Below are 24,445 nucleotides of genomic sequence, written 5' to 3'. Positions count from 1 at the left end.
GATCATATATGTTCTCTTCCTCCCTTCTGCTGGGATTTATTCCAGTATTCGATTCATGTTGGACAGTTCCATGAGGGGCGTAGCTGCAATTCATGGACTGCCAGGAAAACTTAGAGCTGGAGAAGCTCAATTCACGAGTGTGTTTCAGTTTGAAAAACCTTTCTAAGACAACTTTTGAAATCATTAATGTATGATTTTTTTCTTTTGTCCTTTTTATAAAAAATTACAAGTTTTTCTTCTTTGAAATTGCTTTCTGTTTTGTATTATGAACTCAGTTTGAAGGAAGAAAGGTTTCAAACCAAAGTGGAATTACGGTTAACCCAAACTGTGTGTGGTGGTGGTGTTTTTTGATTTGTAGTTGTAACCTTTTTTCATTCTTTCCATTGTATGTCCCAAACTGGGACAATATGTAGTTTTTCAAAGAGTCGCTTTTTAACAAAATGGGAAAATTGTTCCACATCTACCTCTAAGAAGAATTTCAGGATGTCTCTATTTGTTTCTGTTCTTCTGCCCTTTTTTTTTCCTGTTTCCTTCTATATCTTGTTTTGATCTTTCTTATCCTTGAAGGTTCTCTTGAGTTGGAAGGCATCCTTAGTGTGTCTTAGGTAATCTTTACAACCAGACTGATAACAAAATAAGAAAAAACACTGCATTCCAGCTTAATTTTGTAGTTTTGATCAGCATCTGCTTGAACAGACCAAAAAATAGTTGCCTGGCTAAAAATATGGAGCTCTTTGTTATGATTTTTTTTTTGTAGTAGGAAAACCATTTTAATTATGGGTGCAATTGATTAGCACTTTTCCCTTCAGTGATTTGTTTGTTTGTGGATGGTTTTGTTATTTTGTTTTACTTTTTTTAAAAAGAGCCCTAAAACATTTCAGCATTCATTACTTTATATTGTTTCTCAAAAATGCACAAAGGCAGTGGAGTTTTAGTGCCTATGTTTCACCTTGAAGAAGAAACTGATTTCATGTCCCCACTGAAAAGGGCATATGTACTTATGGTGTATGTGTGTGTTTCTTACCATATAGTAAGTCTTTAACATCATGGGCGCAAAAGTTGAAACAAAACCAACCAAAAAGAATAAATGCCGAAGAATCATGTGTGAACTCTATGCAAGACAATGAGCAAGCAAAGACATTACCCCTTGAGAATGTAAGTCTATTTTATGGTGTTTTTCTAATTTTATTCTTTTTGCTGGTATTTTTGTCAGTGTTATAGTATGTTCTGATTCAGTATGGTCTTTCATGCTTAGCTTTAAGCACTTGAGTAGTGGTGTTCCCATTTATATGTTTAAAGTCATGGTAATTTATATGCCCTATAATTTTTGGAAGGATCTTTGATTTCAGCTGGTAACATCCCTTTGCATGTGGAGGGATTGGTGACTTTGTTCAGGATAGATAGTATTCTTCCCGATTGGGATTTTAAGTTGCAGTGATTTTTTGGTTTAGTTTGGTTTGGGCTTTTTTAGTGTTCTTAGCAGCCTGTTATGCTATAATCCAAACATGTTTTGATGGTGGTGGGTTTTGTTTTTTTTGGTGGTTGGGTTTTTTTCTTTTTTGTATTGCTTATGTAAGAATAATACGTTATTTTACGACTGTGTATGACTGATTTGGCTAAACTGAACTACTCCAAGCACAGTTACAGCACTAGTTACTAAAAGTAACCAACCCCTACAATAGACATTTAGGAAACCTGACTGGCTCTTTAGAACCATTTGTAGTAATGCGTATTGCTGTGACTGCTGAATCATCTCAAAATTCTTATTTTGAGAAGATTTTGGTTTGTGTCCCACCCCATATGCTTGACTTAATTGTGTAAGTCCACAAATCTGATTATTTTGGGTAGGCAAGTTTAATGATGTATAATATTTCTGATCCAAAAGGATGTTAGGCAACATGATTGTATGAGTAATCATCATACATGTAACTATGAAGTTTTAGAATTACTTTCAGTATATTAATTGTCACAGACCTCTCTCCTTATGCTATTTTTAAGGAAATAATTCCTGAAACTCTGTGAATGACTCCACCTACAAGAGAATAGAACTAGCAAATACAAATCACTTGATTCAAGGCAGGGTCTGTTTTCTTTCCTGTGGTCATTTTGAGGGTGATCCAGAAAGCGTAAGAGTAGCTGTTTGGACTTGCTGTCTCTACTCTTCTATTGTCAGTGGAAACAAGATGTTACTCTAAGGGGATATTTCAAACCAGGAGTCAAATTTATCTGCTGGATTGTCTCTTTTCTCTGTCAGCTTTTGAAAGTACCTTTATCTTTCTATTCCTTTGTAAGAATTCAGTTGATACCCCTTCATTTTCCTTTCTTCCTCCTTAGGCAAAGGAGAATACCTAAATAAAAACATTAAGAGGGACAAAATAGCCTTGAGGTGAGATGGTACTTCATGCAAAAACTTGAAAAGCTTTAGTTCTAAATTTTTTTCTTACTTTTGTTAACTCAATGGTTTCTATCCTGTTTTAGTCCTCAGTTGTACGAGCTGTATAAATTTGCCAAGTAGCGTGACTGTTAAGCTGCTGTAATGGAACAAAAAGCCCTAAGTATGGTAGAAAAGAGCAATGAGAGATGACCATTTTAAAGCTAGCTGCCCTCACTCAGTTGCTTTTGTGTCATTGTGTTATATCGATGACATTTCTTCCTTTGATTAAGGAAGAGGACAGTTGTAGCAAATCTTAAATTATGTGAATTTTTTTTCCACGTGTTAGTCCCACCCTTTTCAAAGTTGTGTCTGTAATTAGCTGGGGAGGTTGCTTAGAAAGTTTGGAGTGATGAGAAGAAGGGTATGTAGTATCTTGTCTGTCTGGGATGATAGGCAGTGTTTACGTCTGGATTTGTGGTAGGTGGAGTCATAACAGCTGAATATATGAAATTCCAATCTTAGGATGAGGAAAGAGTAACACTTTATTGGTAAGTCATCCCCCTATATACTTGCACCCCTTAAGGAGCAAGAAAGTTTAGATGACTGTCCAAAATGTGTATTTTTGTAACAGTTAATCTCAAAAATGCTCCACAAGCGGACAGACACATGACTTAATTAAAAGATAGTGATATTTTCTATGTGGCTTAGCTTAGTTCCCCTTTTGACTGTGATTGCCCTGAGTATAAATTGTACAGGTTTGGATAATGCTGTATAATTAAATTTAATCTCTTTGTTTAAAAAGACTAATAACATTTACATGCAATTTTTTAAAATTGTAGCCTTGATTTGTTTTTTCCTTTGCCTTGCAATTTTCCTTATAAACCTGTTTTTCCTTTGTAATTTTAGACAAACCTTACTGATGCTGCTTTGCCACCTTACACTTTTTACCTCAATCAACCAAATGAAAGTCCGAATTCCTTAGTGTCTGAAGCTTCAGGTATAGTTAATTTCTTGTACTTAAATTTCCTTTTCTTTTGAATTCTCATTTTTTAAAACTCTTACTAGAGTGCATCTGCAATAACTTTGCAGAGGTGAGGAGGGTTTGAGCACCAACAAGCTATTAAACTTTTGATATAGCATAATTCTGCTTTTCTTGATCTTGTGTTTCAAACTGATGGAACCTCCTACGTATCACTGCTGGCAGATGTAGGACATGCAGCAATTTTTTTCTTCAAATTTCTCAACATTTCAAAGCTGAGCTTTATGTTTAAAACTGTTTCATAATGTAATTACTAATAACATCATGGTTCAATATCAAATGATCTTTTAAATATTAGCATTGTTGGTCTAGTACTCACAGGAGTTCATGGTAATAGAGGCAGAATTCCTGTAAGCCAAGGGCATGATTCAATAACCGTGTGAATAGACGAGAACAAAATAATGCGGTGTGTAATGTGGTGATTCTTTAATTGGAGGGGGTGTGTGTGTGCTTTTTTGTGTGTTGGTATGGTTTTGCTTTTTTTGGGGGGTGTGTGTGAGGGGTGGTTGGTGGTGTTTTGGGGGAGGTTTGGGGGTTTGCTTGTTGGGGTTTTTTTGGGTGGGTGGGTGGTTTTGGTGTGTGGGGGTTGTTTTGTTTTGTCGGTGCTGTTTTTTTGGGGGGGAAGGCCAAAAAACTAATTCACATATTTTGATTGTAACAGGGTGGATTCATTTCAGTAACAAACAGGGGCACAGAGATGCAGCCCTGCAAACTGTATATTTATTGCTTCTTCACAACCCATTGAGAGTGGGACACATACAAGAAATTGAAGTGGGATTGAGAATGTATCTTGTTTCTCTTGTGCCATCCCTCTTAGTCCTGGCAGTCTGTCTTTTTGCATGCTATAGATTGCTGTTGAGTACCAAACTGAAGAGTTTGTAATACCAAGTGGCTGTCTAGGATTATTCCTTGGGTAATACAAGTTTTAAGTGCTGTACTGGAGTCAGTAGAAATACAAAAGTTTGTGGTAAATGAGAATTTGTTCCTTGAACACCAAAGAGTAAATCTGTATGTTTTCACTGATGTATAGCTTCCGTTATTGATGCCATGTGATGTAACACTGATTATGTTGCTTGTGCTTTGCATTGAGATTTTTGTAACTTCTGGTAACAAATGCTTTAGTGAGATTCTTAAGCAATAGATGCAAATAATTAATACAGCATTCTTGTTAGCTGACAAAGTAACATCTTACTAATGGATTTTGGGATTCCTATTCTATAGCTGTGAGCTTGACATTTGTAATTTTTTTTTTTTCTTTCACTGTTTCTTCTTATCAGGACTTTCGTACTGGAAATTAGATGAAAAGGAGATGTATCACTCTTTACCAGAGAATTTCAGAAGTGGGTTTGCTGATATTTTGTCCACAAAAGTATCACCAGAGGAGGTAAAATTTGTACATGTTTTAAAAGTTGCCTTATAGTTGCTTGTCACCTTTGCTTTTTTCTACAATGGAAAGAATCAGTCCTCCAGAAGCTAACTTTTCTGTGAGACCTCTTTTGTTAGCTCAGTCTCTCATGTTCTGTTCCTTCATTATTCATTTACCTCTGCTAAAGTCACTTGGAATTTATTGACCTTCTTTTGTCATTTAAAAGAAATTGTGTGTATAGGAGATGAAAAGAGACTAACTAGTATATTAAAGGTGTATGTGCCTCATTAAAGACCCCATTTTAAATTGGGTGCACTGAATAAAGCCGCCTTCTGTTCAGAACTGATGTATTAGCTAAAACCACCCCACAACTTGTTTATCTATGTTGGGGATGGAGGACTGTGTCAGATAAACTAATGTAGCAATTTTTCCTATTGAAGTTGTCTTCTGCTGATGAAATGAAGCTATCATCATTGAAGGATATTTATCATAAAAGACAAAGGGAGAACAAACAGCTGCCAGACCAGAATTTTATGCCTTCTTCCCAGTCAAGTCACCCACCAGAGGTAACATTAATTTCTTTACTTCACGTCTCGGTTTGAAAATGTGATCGGTTACAGGCTGGTTTCACATTAATTGGCCCCTGCTGCCACCTCCAGTGTTACGCTGGAACAGCAATTCGTGCAGCCGTGTGATGAACCAGACTGGGAAGGGATCCAGCTGAAAAGAACCTCTAAGAATACCCTGGGTAAACAGGCACCCTTGCCGCACAACCTTGAGGATGGCGCAGCGATGAATCTGCTTATGCTGAGGCTGCAGCTGATGAAACGCACGTGGAACTGCAGTCGCAGAAGCAGGGTTTTCTTACTGCTTCCCACAGGACAAGTTAATTCCACTGGTGAAACAGCAGAGGCACAGGTTGTGGAAATATTCTTTGTCATATCTGTTTCTTTATACAGCTTTCAGTCCTGTACAAAATCCAGTAATGATGGCTACTATGTGACTATCTTGTTTATATATAATCCATGAAGTGATTTTCATAACTGTACAAAGTTACTGTTTCAACCTACAAGCAGACATCCTAGTCCTTCTATTTACATAACTGAAATTTCAAAGGTTTTGTAGACAGCTACAAATGTTAGATATGTCTTTTATTCTTAATGGAAACTTCAAAACTCAAGTTGCAAACATTGGGAATATGTATCATCATCTAGACTGTTACAGGCAACTTCATCTTGCTTGTCACTACCAAACAATTGTAGTAATAGTCAATATAATTTCTGCAATATATTATATGAATTACTAATGTTTTCAGATTAAACTCCATTTGCAAGAACAAAAGTTAAATCGCAGTTTTTTTAGCATTATAACTTATTTCCTAGATCTTGACGTTGGACCCAACCCTGCATATGAAACCAGGTCAGCAGAACCCAGGACGCTGTTCTTTCAGTATTCCTGAAGACACTTCTCCTTTTTCTCCAGACTCTATGGCGGAGCCCGGATTTTCAAGTCATTGTGACACAGACACTTTTTCACAGACAAGTAATTCGTCTCAGTTAGATGATTCTCCAAAATATCCTGCCAGCAGCAGTGCTGTGCATTTGGATCTCTGGAGAAATCACCCATTCCAAAATGAAAATAAGACAAGCTGTCCCTTTCCAATGGCATATACGGATGCTAATAATGATAATTTAGTCAACACTGAGGAGGAAGAAACACTGACTCTAACTCCGTCTTCTATTACTCAGTGTGCTGACAACAGTTTGCCAGAATATAGTCTTTCAGTGACATCTGTTGAAGATCCTGTGATAATGTCAAAGTAAGTAATTTTTTTTTCTTTTTTAAAAGTCATAGAGCTGGCACTTTCTTGAAAGAAGTGAAACTTAACAATACCAGTAAAATGAACAAAGTATGTGAGTTTTGTTTGCTTAGAACATAGGTGGACATTGCTACTTTTTTTTTTTCCCCCCACCTTTTTTCCTAAATTCTTTTTTCTCCCCTGAAGTACAGATGGTGTTTAAATAGAACAGTTGTTTTCCACTTCTTACAATTGTCTTTCTAGACTGTACTATTTTATCTTCTTTAGACCATACTGGTTAATCTAAGGCACAATATTTGTGCTGTGTCTTCCTTGGATGTCAAAGCCTTAACTGGAAAGCAGAATAATTTTTGATGCTTTAATGCTTTGGTTATTTCTTTTTATATGTTAAAACAAAAATACATACTTGCTTCGTAGGCTGTATGAGGGAGTTAATTTAGGCAGAGAGTTCAAAGTTCTGTGGGGATTATGTTTTCCTATTTAGAGAGAAATGGTGTGAGAAGCACAGAATTACTGTGCTTAGTGAATGGGGGATATTTATTTTTCCTATTGAAGCTCTCATGATTTGCACATGGACAAGCAGACATGGCATATATTCCATGTGTGAGGGCTTATGTAGGGGTCTTGGTTTCAAGATAGTTCAGTGTTTGGGTTTTCCTGTTTTAATTTTATGTGCATAGTTTGTAGCACATAGCAAAGGAGAGAAGAGATTTTTGTAAAGCTTTGTATTGTATTTGTATATATTATTATTATTAATATTTGTATTAATATGAAGACTTCTATGCAAGCCTTAGGTGTCTGACACCACTGCCTTAGATGATGAAGCTTTCTTTGCTTTAATTTGAATGCAACGAAGTTCTGTAAGCGAGATCTGTATGCTGAGTTCATTATGTGTGAATGAATATGGCAATGCATGGTCATGTGGATAGCAGGAAATTTTTTTTGTTCTGAATTTTGAAAATAGGATTAGGCAGAACTTGAGGGAAAAACATGCTCGACACATAGCTGATCTACGAGCCTACTATGATTCTGAGATACATAGCTTAAAACAGCAGCTAGAGGCAAGCCATAAAACTGCTTCATCTGAAGACTTGAAGAAAATCAATCAAAATCTTGCTGACAGGTACTGTTTGCCCTTCCTTGTCCTATTCCTCTGTTACATGATATTCTTTCCACCTTAGAGTATGCTTGTTTAGAATATCTTGAAAAGTTTATGTCACTCTTCAATTCTGAAGATTTCATGCATCTATGATGCTAATATTTTCCTATTAAATATAAATTTTGCACTATTTAATGCAACTGTTTAAGATGAGTTTAAGATTGTTGTTAGGCAACAAGTGTGATGTTTGGACCAGAGGTTTTGTTTGACCTGATTTTTGCTGAAGCCAGTATAAGTTTTGCTCAAGAAAGGCTGGTAGGCAGAGGTAGTCCTAAGCAATTTGTAATGGAACTATTTATCTTGTAAGATAGTGCTTGGCTGTCGTGCTGGTGAACGTCATCATTCTTTACCTTTCATGTCAAAACTACACAAGATATAGGACCAGTCTTGAATTCATTGGTGGCTTTATAAAGCCAATTTCCCAGTCAGTGCTCTTTGACCAGCTATTAGTACTGGAGTCTGTGTGCCTCACCTGTATATTCCATTAGATATAGCTTGGATGTTTGCTATATATAGAAGTTCTATGTGATTTTTATATATTTATTGCCAGTCAAAATACATATTGAAAATTTAGACAGCTAAAATACATTACAAAATTCATGTCCTTCAGAATAATTGAAAAAGTGTCTGGGTAGCTGGGAGTCTTTTGTATTTATCTTCCAGCACTAGTGTGTTCTAACTATTAAAAGTGACTTCTGAGCAGTCATTTATTGAGTTAAAGTAGCTTGCGATGTGATTTCAGTCATTAATTATCACACAGCATCATCAATTAGCTGAAGTGGAACTCTGTTCTGGTGCATCTCAGCTGCTTTTGGTTCTGCAGCTCTTATGCACTGAGCCATCTGGAGTCTCTGCACGTGTTCCCAGTTTGCTGCTTGCCCACCAAGAGCACCACAGCCCTTTGGAGCAGAGATGCTGGGTGCTTGCTGCAGTGGCTGAGGTCTAGGGGAGAAGGTCACAGGCTGGGCACCAAAATTCGTGGGGATGCTTGAGGAAGGAAAGAAGGCTATAAATGTAGATTTAATATTTTAAAATTTCAAGAGATTTTTGTAATCTGTATGTTCTAAATAGGTGTGACCAATTAGATGCAGCTCTGAATGAAGGAAGTGCTCGCATAAAAGCCCTTGAAAATAAGAATAATATGCTAGAAAAGCAAGTGGTAAGTATCTGTTCTTAAATCAAGTTGCTTTTTAACTAAAAGGGTAAGAGAATGCACTTGTTCATTATCAAGGTGATCGGTGTTTCCATATCTTTATTTTCAACCCTTCTTCTTAATATATGACATCAGCCAATATGTTACACTAGTGACTTTCCTAGCTGAGTTTCTTAAGACTCCCTACTTAAATCATCATCACTTTTGCTTACGAACAACCTTTCAAGGTTAGTAGGGTTCAAACAAAGGTTAAGAGTGAACTATTGTGATGGGTTTATGATGTCTCTCTTTAGATTTTTTGGTTTTTAAGTTTATCTTGTTTTAATTACTTTCTTTTTGATTTCTTATTAGACCTGTGATAAAAGCAAATCTCATCTGCACTGGGGCAAAAATATTCTGTTAAGTATATTTATACAGTCTTTCTGGCTAGGTCAGACCAGTTTGTTTATGACTGCATAGCTGTGTTTATTGGTCAAAGAACAGGACACTTTGTCATGGAACTTAGACACCCGGAGAGACTAATTCATTCCACCTTTTTAGACATTTTTCTATGCTGGGAAGCAAGACAATCAGCTGGGATTAGAGGCCTAATCTCTAGATATTTTAAGTCCTATGAAATAAATACATCTTTTGGGTTTTTAGTCTCCATTTTCATTCTTTATACATCACAGAAATGAAAAAAAATTTTGTTTAGTTCATGTGCAGATGTACCCTTGTTTTCTATTTAGATGATTTTAGATTATGCTTTGTACTGAAATAAAAAATCTGCTAAGTAAGCATTATAATGAATGTTTTTTCTCCTACAGGCAGATTGGAGAGAACGCTTTTATGCAGTCAGTAATACTTCCAAAGTTTTGCAAGAACGTATTGAAGAAATGCGCACAAATAATAAAGAGAAGGATAACACTATCAGTCGACTAAAATCGAGGCTTAAAGATCTAGAGGAAGCGTTTGAAAAGGCTTATAAGTTATCTGATAATAAAAACACAAGGCTAAAGGAAGAAAACAAAATGTTTCAAAATGTAAGTAAGAAAATGGGCAATGGTGTTTACAGTTGCACAGCACGTTGGGAACACAGCAAGTCCTGGGTGTTTTGGAAAACTACTCAAAAGTTTACCATTGTAAAGTCTTAATGCACAACTAAGAGAACAGAAATTATTTAGCTGACTACTTAGTAGGCTAGGTGTTAGGTGATACTATGGACCTAATAGATATTTAAAAACAATTATTTAAGGCAGCAAGTGTCTACTTGATGTGATAACAGTTGTCATAGTCTGTCTCAGGTATTGTATTACTCTACGTGCTATTAGTTAATTTTATTTTTGGAGGTATTCCAGAAAGTTATTTTAGAAAGTTATTTTTTCCTCTCAAGCTTAGTGGGGATGGACTGAATTTGTCATAAGCCATCACAACTTGCTAAAACTGTTAATTGTGTATTTAGGCTGAATCAAAGAAAGTATTCCTCTGATTCTTCAGTAATAGCTTTATGAACATTTAACTGGACTGGCAAAATGGGTATTAGCTGGAAAAGCTACTTCATGCTTTAACTCCTTTTTTACAATTAAAATTTCAAAATACAAAGTCAGCTTTAAAGTCAGTGAGGACTTTTACTGGTTCATTAGTCTCCTTCAGTTTCTTTAGAGATAAATAATTTGAAAAATAGAAGTCCATTGTATAAGTAGCTCTGTTTTGTCTTGTCTATAACTTTTTGTTCCAATTAGAAGACACTAAAACTTAACAAATACTATTAAAGTATATACTGTATCCCCTGTAGTGCTTCTGCATATGTTAGACAAGCAATTAGATGATTTTACAGCGGTCAACAAAACTGTTAATTGTATATGGTCTCAGTGTGGGTTTCTGTGTTCTGTTCTGTTTTGTTTTGTTTTAGCTTTTAGGAGAATACGAGTCCCTTGGAAAAGAACATGAAAGAGTGAAGGTAAGTACACGCTAGTTAATTAAAAAACAAACATGCAAAATATGTGATAATGTGCCATAGAATTAACTGAATTAAGTATTTTGAAAAAGATCAAACAGAAAGATCCATAGTTATTTTAACTGATAGCTTCTTACTACATCTTCAGAACCCTGGAGGGAAAAGGAGGGTGTTTGGAATGTATTATTTTCCAGTCACAGACAGCAAAAATACTGCAAAGTCAAAGCCAAAGAAATTTAATGGACTTCCTTTTCCTATAGGGAGGTGTATTTAATGTATTGTTTTCAAGACTGTTGTAGACTTACTCGTTTTTTCTTTTAATACACTTCTGTAGTTTCTAAGCTTTTTACTTCTTTCCTTGTGTACTTGTAGGATACATTAAATACAACTGAAAACAAATTGCTTGATGCAAACACGCAGATTTCTGATTTGAAAAGGTAAATGTGAAACTGTCTTATTATTATTTCAACAATATGAAATACAGGCCATGGCCTAAGCATTTACTCCTAGGTTATGAAGGCTGTAGATCTTGCAAGTTTAATTGCATCTAAATGAAGCATTTCATGTTGCTTTATGTTACTTTGTACACACTGTAAAAATCTTGTTATTTTAGGATATGTGTTTTTTTTCTACTTCCTCAATCACAATGTCTTCCAGTGGGATGTAATTAATAGCTTTCTTTCTGATGGTTGTCACTCAGCTAGCCCAGCCAGTCCACTGCTCAAGCTTTTTACTGCTACAGTTTTCCTCTCAGGAGCTGTCTTTAGCTTCAGCTAACCAGTCTCTGTTCTGGTTTTCAGGAGCAAGGATGTTGACAGGAGTTTGCTGTTCAAGTTTATGGCTCCTAGGCATGAATAAAGGACAGAAAGCTGTTCCATGTATAGAGCAGGAATAATACCTCCTGTGGATGTCCCTTGTGCTACCTGGATCTATTTTTTGGCTGGGAGAACAGAAGTCCATTGAGTTTTTATGCTTTCTGGGTAGGCCCTAGGCAAGATGTATGTGACCATCAAGGGCTTTACAGATACAAACATATCCTCTAGTCTGCGATTTCTCAGCCATTCCTTGTCAAGGGTGTTAAACAGCGCACTTGCTCAGGGAAGTCTATAGAGGTGGGGGGAGAGAACATCTGAGAGGGCTCTAGGGCAGACATTGTAGGACTGTAATAAGGTGGTGCTTCACGTCATTCATCTCTGTTTGAGCTTCTTTTGTGGGTATATGCTGTCATAATTTCCCTTTATGTTTTTATATGAGCAGCTGAAACCCAGACTGTTAAGAAGTTTTGGTTTTTTTAATGCATCGTTTTTGATGATTCTTCTAGAAATGTGGCTACAAGTTTCACATCAAAATTAATTCCAAATGTCATTGCCACCAAGCATTAACCTGTGCATAGTCTTCAGCCAAACCCAGAAAAATAGCAAATACGATGCTTGGGAGATGTCACAGTGCATTCCTTTGCTGCTCAGATCCCCTGATTTTTCAAGAAGAAAAATAGAAATAATGAATAGGAAGAATTTAAGAAAGGAATAGAAGGAAGCCAAACCCACTCTGCCTTCAATTTTTATTGGAACTGTTGAGGAAATGAAGATAGTGTGAAGATAGTTCAGTGAAGTATTTCTATTGGTGCTTCTTTTTTTTCCTGCCTGATTCTTAGCGCTGCTAGCGAGGGACCATTCCAGACTGGGGAAACTGTAGTGGAAAAGGAGATTTTTATATCCTACTCCAAAAACCTGTATTTCTCTTCTTCAAGTGGGGAATGCCTAAGATTGTGTTGCATTGTCGAGGGCTAGTTCACTGAAGGTGTGGACTGCAATATGTGGGAGAGAGGAAAATCATGTGAAGAGCCTGAGCAGCAGATTGGTGGAGTTACCCGAGTGACACACAGGAGATGGAGCCACTCATTAAATCCAGAGTCAGGGAGACCTTTGTACAAGTACATCATGTCAAGGACGAAAAATGTTCTTGGTTTGTTTTCCCCAGCACCTCTGAGGTGAATGCTTTGATCCACAGCAACATCTCCTGGTCCTATCTCTCTAGCTAGGTTACCTAACTTATTTAACTTGGTATTCAAATACATATTTATATATGTATTTAGATAGATAGATAAAAATGTAGTAGTTGCTCTTGTTCTGCTTCACCCAGGATATCTGAATAAAAATGAGTAAACTCTAAGAAATATGATGTATCTTTTATGTCATTTAAATAATTTTATAACGCATCTTTGCTACTTCCACATTAGGACAATTTCAAAACTTGAAGCTCAGCTCAAGCAGGTAGAACATGAAAATATGCTGAAACTTCGCCATATTACCGAAAGTCATTTAAGAACCTCTTGTGCCAAGTAAGTGAATGTTCCAACAATGTGAAAACAGGTCATGTGTTTTAGAATACTTTTTAATGTGTTTTGGCTAAAAATGGATCAAGATGATGTCAGTCTGTAGGCTAAACTGGATTAAACACGTGACGTGATCCAGAGACTTCACATGCCAAGAAATTATTAAAAACAAATAAATACTGTGGATAATAGATGTGTGACTGGGCAGACTGTCTCTAGTCTTCCCAAATGAGTGTTTGATAGGTCTCAACTGCGCAGCTGAATTGGGATTCCCATACTCAACAAAGATCTTGGGAATAAAATCTAATAGTCCAGTTAGACATTGCAGGTTTTCATTGTGTCTTTGTCATTGATTTGAAAGGTTGATTACTACTTTTTATGTTTCTAAATATAGTTTGTACAGGTATCCTGAGAGTAGAGGGGAAGTTCAATTAGAATGCATACTCTAGTTTGAATGTGAATTTATGTTAAGGAAATTAAAGTTGGCCTGTGTTCTGGTTTGGTTTTTTTTTTTTTTTAAATGTTTTAAAGACCTGAAAAGCTTTGCCCCCTTTGTTTTTTATTACTTAGTTATGGCTTCTTCAGTGTCTCTCCCAGTTCAGAACTGATGCTGTGAAGCACAGAATGATAATGTAATGTGTTTTGTGGATGTCCACTTGTATATATCGAACAGTAGTATTTTGGGGGGAACCTGATTTTTGATGATTATGAAGATGCAAGAAATTTATGTATTAATATATTACAGGGACAGATTTCTGTTTAGAGCTATTTTAATATTTATGAACAAGATGCCTCAACAATGAACAGAAAAAAAGGAAGACCTGAACATGGTAGACTGTGTTCATCAGGGAGGAGGATCTAAAAGCCAGTATGGATTTGGAAGTTAATCTGCCCCTAACTGATCTCAAAGGCTCGAAGAAAGCTTCATTCCAATTGAATGCACAGCAGGATAGATTTACAGAATAGTAGTTACGGTTCATAGCTTGTGTAAACAAGAACTCTTTTTCCTAATTACCTTCTACTTTCCTGTGGATAAAAATCACACCTTTCTTTTGATATTTCATGATAATAATATACTCATTGATGCTATTTATCACTCTCAGTTCATGAACAGTGGCTTTTTCTTGTTTGGGTTTTTTGGTTTTTATTTTTTATTTTTCTAATAAGTGGTGTAAAAAGGAAAGCTGGGGTCAGATGCTCTGAACTGTTGGAATAATCTACAACAAATTGTTTTTGTTTAATTACTTGAGAACTATTTGTTACCCAAACCTTGGTCTGAGTAAGCAGGATTAAATTGTAAGAAGATCTTTGTGGAGTTCTGCATTCTGAGCATATTGTGTAATTTAGACTGAAACCTCAACATATGATTTTTTTTCTTAATATTTTATTTTTACTTTACAAACATGTTTTAAAAAGCGGTTATTTTTCCACAGTATTTACAAGTTTATTTTATATTTGTTACTGTTTCTGTTTAACTAGAATAAATAGCTGGATTTTCTTAATTTTTTCCTTAAATTAAAAAAAAAAAAAAATCCAAAGTCTTTCATAATTTTGAAGTTTTTTGTTCCCGCAGCAAGTTGGCAACTCCTGACGTCAGCAGGCGAAAGTGGTTGATACCAGGAGCGGAGTATTCAATCTTCACTGGCCAGCCTTTGGAAGTCCAGGAAGGCCCCAAAGATAACCGATTAGAAGAAACCTGTATTCCTTCTAGGTGAGTTCGTTTCCTTCAGTCTCCACTATGATGTAAAGTTCTAAGAACAGTTTTATCCAGAATTGACTAGATTCATATTTTTAGGTTTTTGTACTTGTAAAATAGAGGTCTAAAAAAATTTCTCAGTGTTGTAGATGCTATACAATTCCTTAAAAACAAATAGCTTTCTTGCTTCACTAACCTTCTAAGAAGCAAGCAGCAGCAGCCTTCAATACCTTTCTTGAAATATCAGAAAGGTTCAACTGTATCTTGCACCACTGTCTTTACGCTCTCCATGTTTCTGTCCAGTTGAGTTTGGACACAGTGTGCTCTGTTGTATTGGATGCGAGCTGTAGCGGTTGGCTGCAGCTTTTCACCAGTGTGAAGCTTCAGGTGTAATTTAGGGTGTAATTTAGTAGTTTGCGTTCTTACTCAGAAGTGTCTAAAGCCGCTGTCAGGATGTATTTAGTTCTAAGAACTTGTCAAGTCACCAAATTTAACTCACACTGTTCAACTTCAGATTCCTGAATTGGCTGTAGCACAATCGTCTGAGGTTCTTGGCTGAAATTAAAAAGCACCCTTAAAATTCTTGGTTTGATGACTGTAAATCTCAAACTAAATTCCTCCAGGTTTTTGTTTATTCAGCTAGTATTTGGATATATGAAATAAAGTAAAAAAAACTTGATCTTTTTTTTCCCTCCACCGCCTCACATTCTTTAAGGCACCATTCTCCTCCTGAAAAAGACTCCTCACAAGAAGACTCTTCAACAAACACAGTAGACAAGAAAGAAAATGAGATGTCAGAAGCACCAATTATAAAAGCCTTTAAAGAACTTGAAGAAGGAAAAGCATTTAAAGATTGGGGTACACAGACAGAAAAAGAAGACACATCAACTAGTAACTTTTATTTTTATATTCCTGAACTTGTCTTTACTGGCTTTTCTTTGCATGTCTTTTGGTTTTGTTATTCTCAGCATTAAAGTCCATCAGGCTTGCATGATGGGATAAAAAAACAGTTTTAGCATGCAAACTTCTGGAGTTTTCCTGAGAAAATTCAAAATGAAACAGCTAAGTTTCATAGAGGGAATGCAAAGGTAGCTGTGAGGTATTAAGCTAGAGTGTAGTTAGTGCCCTTTTTCTAAGAATATCTCAGTATTTATAAACAGTTAATGGAGTCCTAACAAAGCTCTGGCTGGCTGTACATCCAGTTTAGCTTTGTTCTCGTGGTGTATCAGCGTGGTTTTAAGAAAGCTGGCATGTGTACTGTAGGACTGCACTGAGCTGTTCTAACAACACTGATTTTGGAAGCCTTGTAATTAGAAAACATTGAGTCTTTCTTAAATGCTTGTATTCTTGGTTCAGGTAGGTACTCCAACCCTCTTTCCCCAAAGATGCTTTTGTCCTGCTTTCCACTGTTTCTTTATTAAATCAGTGTTATTTAGCATCATTTCTCCTACATGCACTGCAAAGCATCCATTTTCATGAGTCAAACTATCTGCTTCATGAATATGATGAGCAGGAAGCGAGACTTGAGCAAAACAGCACAATTATGTTGATGTGAGGCAGACTAAGTGCAGTCTTTGTACAGTAAAAGCTGAGTACAGGAGAATATTTGTGAGTTCTTGTATTGAAAAAGATTGATTAACATAATAACTTTTTCCTTTTAATTAGAAACATCAAATCGACGTCAAACTGTTGGGTTTGTTGAAACTTCTTTAGTTGCTAACCAATCCCCAGAGAAAGGTAAAGACCAACACAGACTGAAACGGTATAGCTCCCCTTCTGGCCAGAGGTCGTCGTCCCTTCCTCCTTCAAACAGAAAATCGAATACTCCAAGTAAGTGCTTTTCTGAAGTTTGGTTCATGTTACTCAAAAAGTAGAAGCAAATAATGAAAGACTGCTCTAGAAGAAAGAAAAACAAAGGTAGGATTTCTGCATTATTCGAACAGTCTGAAAAAAAAGCTTGTCTATAATCATAGAAAACATGAGAGTTCTAAGTTTATTTTCATTTTTTCTATGATGTGATGCACTGTTCATCTAATTTAAAGAAACATGTAGACAGCTTTGAAAAGCATTCTTTTAAGATGCAAGCATCTGATCATGAGTGGGAGATACTGCGTTGGGAGAAGTTTTAGCAGTTAAACTTACTTTGTCTTTTGCAGCAAGAAGAGAGATAATGTTGGCACCAGTGTCTGTGACATACAGCCCAAAACGATCTCCAAAAGAAAACCTCTCTCCTGGTTTTAGCCATTTGCTTAGCAAAAATGAAAACACAGTGACAAGGTATGGGTCTTGTGAATACAATTGTGTTCTGATCATTATTATAGCAGCAGTATGTTTATGCAGGCTTAATGCTGCTGTTTCTTGTTCACTGAAAGTCCTAGAAAATGAGCCATATGAAGATTTCTGAATATAAAGCACGTTTTACTTTTTAAAATCTGGCAAGAAAAATCTAGAATGATTTCCCGTCTTTAGCATTCACCAAGATGAGATGTTGGGTTTACTGTTGACACAACACTGATCAGTAACGAAGTTATAGAAGAAGTGTTCTGTGGAGTAAGTCCAGATCAATGTGCAGCTTATCAAGAGATGTAAATAAAAGTTGAAAGTAGTATCTACCTACCTGTCATGGCACCTAAAAGCATGTTAAAAAATACATAAACTTAACTTTCTGCTAACTGTACTAGATACTATGGTTTCTATAGAGATCTTTGCTTGGCAAGGCTTGTAGAGTTTGAGAACATACTTACCTGCGAGATCAAAGTGTAGGACACGTGCATGAGGAAGAGGAAGTGTCTAGCACCACTTTGATGGTTCTTGAGGATGACAACATGGGAGCTCAGTGTGTTTGGGAGTGATAGCTTGGCCTGCTGAAAGTAAGTCAGTCACATGAATGAGGTATTTTGGTGTGTGCAAATAGGAGTACATTGGGGTATGGTACTATGAGCAGTAATCAGAAGACTTGCAATGCCTGTGAGATAGAAATTGTTTTATAAAAAAATTGTTTATTTAAACAAAAGGTGAAAAAGTAGAGAATATTGTATTGCTTGATACATGATTTCTAGCAAGTAATTATGTGCTTCCTGCTCTGTAGATTTGATATACTTCTAGATGACATGGAAACTGGTCCAACATCTACTTTACAGCACAATAATCCAAGAAAAAGACTCCAGTTTCTCTCATTAGATGATGTAGAAGGTAATCTGTCAAAGCGGGGGAACACTGTTCTTTATTTCTTTACCATAATTTCTTCTACATTGGTAACAGCTGCTTAAATAGAAAGCTGACATTTTACTCTGTGAAGTCCAACTTTTAAAAATCCTCTGACTCTTGTCTTATTCCTGTAGACAGAGAAATACCATTCTTACAGTATTTTATTTTTATGTATATGTGTGTGTGCATAAACACAATGGAACAACAAAAATAATTAAATTGAGAAAGAAAGGCAATATGTTTTCCTATGCTTAACTCAGCTGTACAATGTATATCTTAGTAGGGTCTATATTAAGATGTACATACTCAGTCATACTAATAAAATTCTGTTGCTAAACATTGCATTACAGATAGCAAAGAGTAACTATAATAAAGCCAGTTGTTTCAGATTTTTTAAATGATTGATTGAACCAAATCTTTTCTCACTTTTGTAATTCTTGTCACAATGTTCTGCTTTTGCTTTTTATTAATGCATTTATTTAGACTAGTGTTTTCATGACAGCTAGTCTACTTGGTGATATTTAGTAATGTTGTACCAGTAAAAATAATTCCTAATTAGCACAGTACAGTAATCTGTTTGCTAACCAAAAAATATGCTGTGTTATAAAGATCACTTGAAAGATGACCCATACAAATGTTTTGCATTCTTCTGGGAGCTTTGTTTAAGGCAAGCTAAAGAGGCTTCGCTCATCACTATCCTCAGCTTATATACCTTCATCACACTGCTTTTCTTGGTATTAGTTTCTTTTTCTGTCCTATGTAGTAATTTCACAGGCAATTACAAAACAAATAAAAAGACCCTTATTTCGTTGATAGGAAGGCAGCATTCAGGTGTCAGACACAGCTCGTGTGCTGAATCTGTCAGTACTGGAATGAAGAAAGCGACAGCTTGGGACGAGAGGGGTGTAGCACAAAAATACGAGCCAGTGCTATCATCTTGTGAAGGAGACTTCAAATACGCAGCAAGGATTAAGACTCTGGCTGAAACAGAGAGGCTTTTTGATGAGCTGACTCAAGAAAAGCAACAGGCAAAGATTATTTTTATTTTCAAGTTGTGACAAAACATAATTGTTGTATGAGAGGTGAGGGATGTAGCTGTATTCCTATGCAATACGTGGCTGAAATTCATGCACAATTTCTAGTGTTACCCTAGGAATGTGCCATTATCATTCCCTGCTCTACTTCCCATACTCCAGTCCTTTTCTGTCCCTAACTTCATTAAAGGAGAGTCACTTTAACATAAACACAGTGTGAATGCAAGGGTTGGAGTGAATTTCCTTTCTTCCTTAATGGACAATGCTTTAAATCAGCCTTTCAAACAAGGAAGCTTATTCTGGCAATGAAGAGTGCTCGCTTCAGAATGATCCTTGAGAGGGTCTGCTTATGAATGTTAACTTTTGTATCAGTTTTGTATGGCACAGTATTATGGTAACATAAGTTAGTGTTTAAGAACAAGACTGGACATGTATTTGTAATCTATACACCTCACCTCTCTTTTTGTAAGATGAGCTGGGAAGGCTTATATTGGCTCTTGAAACTATAATTTACAGCTGAAGTATTTTCTGTTATTAGATTGAGGCTGCATTGAGTCGAATACCTTGTTCTGGTGGAAGAATGACCTTGCAAGCAAGATTAAATCAGGTGACAAAGCTTCTACATATGATTGTTCTCTTAAGTTGCTCTTCCACAACTTGAGACTATATAGTGTAAAGTTCCGCTATATAGTAAGGATGATTACTATGGGAATTTTTCTATACTACTGAGAATTGTTCCTGAATTTGGCTGAATTTTCAATCTGTGTGAAGGATTCTTCTCTATTCTCTAGACATTACTGCCTTAGAAGATAATAAGGAATTTACTGCAAGTTAATTATAAACACACTCTGACCTGCTGTGTAAAAGGTGTAAGTCTGGATCATTTGTATGCAAGTGATTCAGAAAAGAACAATTAGCCCTGCAAACACTTGATTCCCCCAGCCACAATCTGACAACTTTTGTTTTGTGTGAGTGTGTGTATATACGCATATAAAGAAAAAGTATGTGCGTGTATACATTTATATACTACATAGTGTATATTCTGCGTAAGACTTTTATATCTTCTATTTTTGTACATGGGATGCATTTTTCTGAATGACTGCAAGAATAGTCTGTTCTTGTGATAACACTGAGAGGTAGTTAAGGGCAATACATTAAGAAAATGCAGTGACTGTGAAATAGATCCCTGAAGCTATAGAGAGGATGTTGTGCTGGAGAAGAAAGTGCAGAGTTTAGTTTTTCTTTGGTTGGATTTTGTCTACTTGAAAGTACGAAGAAGAAAATAAGGCAAAAATAAGTAGTGTAGGTGGAATACAGGAGAGTGCTTTTTTCTTCAGAACGCTCTGCAGACTCTTAATAAAAACAAGTGTCTCAAAGTTGTGTTTTAGAGGTCTCTGTGAGGCCTACAACTTCAGCATTTCCTAAATTGTAATCCCAGGGCTTGTTATCAATTTGAAAGTACAAGTGCATTCCAGTGAATCAATACTGCCACTCACTACAGTAGTCAGCTGTTTCCTAAATGTGTCTCCCTAATTATCAGCCTGTCCTAATTCTTGTCAAGTGTATCTCATGCAGTTTCCCAAGTCACATGGAAAAAACCAAAATACCTGAAATAGATTTTAAAAAAGCTAACAACCCACAAATACACACACATACATAAAAATAATATGAAAAGTTTGTAGGTCTGGCTCTAGTTTTTGGGTGCTAACTGAATGCTAGTAATGCATCAAAAATAATACCAGTTCAGTATAGGAATAATAGTAGTTTCTTCATTTTAGAAGGATCATTGGATTTTGTTGTGTGTTATTAAATCATCTTTTTTTTTTTTTTCTTTTCCTTTCTTTTCTTTTATTTAATTTTCTTTAACTGTTTCTTTAGGAAGCCCTGGAAGATCGCTTGGAAAGGATTAATAGAGATTTGGGGTCAATACGCATGACTCTGAAAAGATTTCATGTTTTACGTACCTCTGCAAATATTTGACAATTCTGTCTTGAATGCAAATATGCTTTTTTTTTTTTTTGCACTAATATGTAATTATGCACTCAGTAAATGCAAATTGTTTTGTATTTTTATAAACCCTCAATAGTAGTTTTACAACCATGTTACCCTTTACAAACAGCAATATTTTGTACTTCAAACAGCCACCTATATTTTAAACATATTTTTGTTACACTTGAGAAATCAATGTTTATCCTGTATTGTAATATTTTTAGAAATATTAATTATTTTTAAATAGTGATATTCAATTTATAATAAGAATAAGAAACTAAAAGGCAGCTTGTTTTCGGAAAATGATAGTGTTATCCTTTTGCACTTTGTTTTCCTCACCATTTTATAAGTATTTATGGTATGATGTAAATATTAGCCAATAGGAAATTTTGAACTTTAATACAAAAAGCAACATGAATTACTTGTGTTAAAGCTAACTACTGTTATATGGTAAATCCTTGTAATTTAAACCTTATAACATGGATATTTTTCATTGTGACAAAGCTGTGAGTAATACTTTCACTATGGCTGGCTGGCTGCAGATCGGTATGTGTTTTGCTAGTTTGGTTGCTGCTGGCTGTGTTAGAAAAATATTGCTCTAAATTATTTGATGTCTCCCAACAGTCGCAGTGAGTAGTGGTTTGATACCACGAGTACCAGGATTCACGAGACTGACAGCAGCCATCCTGTCTCCCAGTGAGCAACTCAACTCCAGCTGACGCTCCAGGACTGTAACTACTTAATCAAAGTTACTGTTTTAATATGCCAGGCTGGGTTGTGTGCCATGCCAGTGTTCTGATCATGTACATTACCAAATCAAATCCAAGCTGTATTTGTGAATATACATGCATTTTTCTTGGTGAAAAATACATATTTGCTAGTTGGCATATTGCTGAATTACTGTCCAACATTGATATTTTAATTTGTATTTTAATATTAAATAAATGTTTAATTAGATTCTTTCCTCCTGCCCAAGAACAATAATAGGTTCTGGGATATTACATCAGCGTTAATGTAGGTTTTAATCATATTGTGTTTCAAATTCTGTCCTTGTTCAAGATGTTTAGCCACCAATGATGTGATTATAAGGCCAGAATAGCTGTCATAAAGGAAGCTTGTGAAGGTCTGATTCTAATTTTAGAGTGCTGTGTTTTAAGATATTTGATGAAGAACTGTCCTACCTATGCACAGTCTTTTTGAAAAATTGTATTTTTTTCAGCCACTTCTGCCCTGTGGGTTCTTTTAATACAAGATCAGATTTGGGGGAGAAGTCAAGGATGTTTGTTACTAATTTTCCCCTTTACTCCAAAATGTAGAAATTGGGCCTGGATGTTTGGAGATAACTTGCTCAAATATATTTCCTGGCTACACGAATAGATGTACAGTTCTGATGGTATTCCATATTCTTACTTCTAATTTTTACTTAGAAGGGGTTGAGGGAAGAAAAAAGAATTTTGACTTCCCTGTGCAGCACTACTATTGAGCTGAAGAAGTTTTCCCACCATTTTAAGTTATTAACAGGTACAATTTAAAAGTATTCTTCAAAAGTATCATTCAGCCAGCAGGATTTTTCCAGGGAATCCATCACAGGAAAATTTCAGGAGTCGACTAATGGTCTTGTTTTCTTTCATCAGCACTACAGCAAAAACAAACAGAATTTTCCTGACAGAGATTAGAAACAAGTAGGTAAATCAGTTCAGCTATTTCACTGCCTTTCCTTATAACCTCCCTTTATCTCCACTCTATTCTTTCCAGTGCTATTCATATTCATGTACTCTTTTTTTTATTACATCCAGAAAACTGAATTGTGCGTCAGGATTTATTTTTTAATCAAAAGTCCTCCTCCATCTGTTGGAGCTCTTTAGGCTATTTCTGTTCTATTATAACACTGAAGCGGGGGGGGGGGCGGGGCAGGGAGGGGAAAGTAAGTGTTGCTCTTAGTAAACTTCTAGGACAACCTTTTCAAATAAATGCCTGGCTTCAGGTGACCTGTTCAGTATGGTGCCTTCGGCCTCATTCTTCAGAGGGGTTGAGAATCTGCAGTTCCAGATTAAATCAGTGGGAGGCCTGAATGCTCAGTGCTTCTGAAAATCGGACCCGAAGCATCAAAAAGTGGGGCACGTGAACCGCGTGTTTGCTGTGCACTTTGCTGGACACTTTTTTCTTTTTTCTTTTCTTTTTTTTTTTTTTTTTTAAATCCCTTTTAAAATTCTTCACCTTAACACGAGCAAATTGCCTGGTTCTGTATTTGGGGACAAATAAGGACTTCCAGAGAACCAGAAGCTTATGCTTCCTCTGAGGAGGACTTTAATCATCTTCCTCTTGCCTTCTTCCACCTGACACCTCTCAGCTATGTAGGCCTTTATCGCCTTTCCAGATCTACTAGGTTGTACCTGGAGCCCCAGGCTTTGATCTGTCTCAGACTGCCCTTGTGAGACACTCCCATGCATAGTTTTCTCTATGATAAAAAACATTACAACTCCTTCAGCTCTGAGATTTAACCTTTGGAAAATAAAATTTCCGTTTGTCCACATCTCTAAAAAGCAAATTAAAAAAAAACCCAAAGTGTCTCTTTGTACCATTGATAGCTTTAGGTATAATCTGCCTTACACTGGGAACTTAGTCTGTAAAAAGAGCTATAATGTGGACCAGAACTTACAGTGGCAATGGAGTTAGTGTTTACAAAACAAACTCGTTTAGGAGGCAGGCTAGCTCTGGCCCCGGAGCATGGGCATAACTTCCCCGAGAAAGAGCAGAAATGGGAGCAGGTCTTGGTGAGCTGCAGGGGAGCCCTTGAGGATGAAGGCTAAGAGCTTGAAGCATCAGCTGTGCAGCTCTCTTGCAGCTGGTGAGTTTGGAATTATCCAGGACTTAACAAGGGGCTGGTTGCTGGTAGTGTTTTGCATTTGCAGAGTGGAACAGAAGTGATGCATCCTTAAAAAAAAAAAAAAAAAATCCACCACAGGAAACGGATGGATGTTTAAAATGGTACAGCAGATTTTGTTGCTGTTTTTTTTCCTGAGGTTTCTGAATAAAATGATTGCTAAACCTTTTGTGATTTTTTTTCCAGTCTTTGCAGAGATTAAAGTTAGAGGAGTAACCAGCGCTGCTCCAGTCTGCAAAAAGTCCGGTGCCAGGGGCTGGGTTAGAGCAGCGGCTGGGCTGGGGCTTCACCCACCACCGTGGAAGTTCGGCTCCCCCAACCGAACCGTTAGTTACCCACCCTTCCCGCGGGCGCCCTGTTAACGGACCAAGCCGGGGAGGGAACCCAGCGCCGGGCAGCGGCTGGAGGAAGGCGGTAAGAGCGCCGGCGGCGAGCCGCAGCGCCCCCCGCCCGC

At 36.5% G+C, this 24,445-nt stretch overlaps 2 protein-coding genes across 7 annotated transcripts in view; both read left to right on the top strand.

Moving 5' to 3' along the window:
- The window catches only part of MPHOSPH9 (M-phase phosphoprotein 9), a 32,184-nt gene extending 9,699 nt beyond the window's left edge, over positions 1 to 22,485 (top strand). For 5 of the 6 annotated variants that reach the window (XM_069794810.1, XM_069794811.1, XM_069794813.1 and 2 more), the window contains 19 exons: positions 1,032 to 1,155; positions 3,281 to 3,371; positions 4,691 to 4,797; positions 5,220 to 5,345; positions 6,162 to 6,598; positions 7,563 to 7,721; positions 8,829 to 8,916; positions 9,717 to 9,932; positions 10,802 to 10,849; positions 11,219 to 11,283; positions 13,086 to 13,187; positions 14,755 to 14,892; positions 15,593 to 15,768; positions 16,543 to 16,707; positions 17,034 to 17,154; positions 17,966 to 18,069; positions 18,901 to 19,112; positions 19,657 to 19,725; positions 20,997 to 22,485. In XM_069794810.1, the coding sequence (XP_069650911.1) occupies positions 1,032 to 1,155; positions 3,281 to 3,371; positions 4,691 to 4,797; positions 5,220 to 5,345; positions 6,162 to 6,598; positions 7,563 to 7,721; positions 8,829 to 8,916; positions 9,717 to 9,932; positions 10,802 to 10,849; positions 11,219 to 11,283; positions 13,086 to 13,187; positions 14,755 to 14,892; positions 15,593 to 15,768; positions 16,543 to 16,707; positions 17,034 to 17,154; positions 17,966 to 18,069; positions 18,901 to 19,112; positions 19,657 to 19,725; positions 20,997 to 21,098 (2,650 nt within the window). In that variant the 3' untranslated portion in view covers positions 21,099 to 22,485. The remainder of the gene's footprint in view (positions 1 to 1,031; positions 1,156 to 3,280; positions 3,372 to 4,690; positions 4,798 to 5,219; positions 5,346 to 6,161; positions 6,599 to 7,562; positions 7,722 to 8,828; positions 8,917 to 9,716; positions 9,933 to 10,801; positions 10,850 to 11,218; positions 11,284 to 13,085; positions 13,188 to 14,754; positions 14,893 to 15,592; positions 15,769 to 16,542; positions 16,708 to 17,033; positions 17,155 to 17,965; positions 18,070 to 18,900; positions 19,113 to 19,656; positions 19,726 to 20,996) is intronic. The other variant, XM_069794812.1, reaches the window with a different exon arrangement.
- Positions 22,486 to 24,387: 1,902 nt separating this feature from the next.
- Positions 24,388 to 24,445, top strand: part of PITPNM2 (phosphatidylinositol transfer protein membrane associated 2) — a 142,536-nt gene continuing 142,478 nt past the window's right edge. Inside the window, exon 1 of the mRNA XM_069794798.1 lies at positions 24,388 to 24,405. The gene's annotated coding sequence lies outside the window, so the exon portion shown is untranslated. The remainder of the gene's footprint in view (positions 24,406 to 24,445) is intronic.

This window comes from Haliaeetus albicilla, chromosome 10 (genome assembly GCF_947461875.1).
Source record: "Haliaeetus albicilla chromosome 10, bHalAlb1.1, whole genome shotgun sequence".
Classification (NCBI taxonomy): Eukaryota; Metazoa; Chordata; class Aves; order Accipitriformes; family Accipitridae; genus Haliaeetus; species Haliaeetus albicilla.
This window is presented reverse-complemented; position numbering and strand designations above follow the sequence as displayed.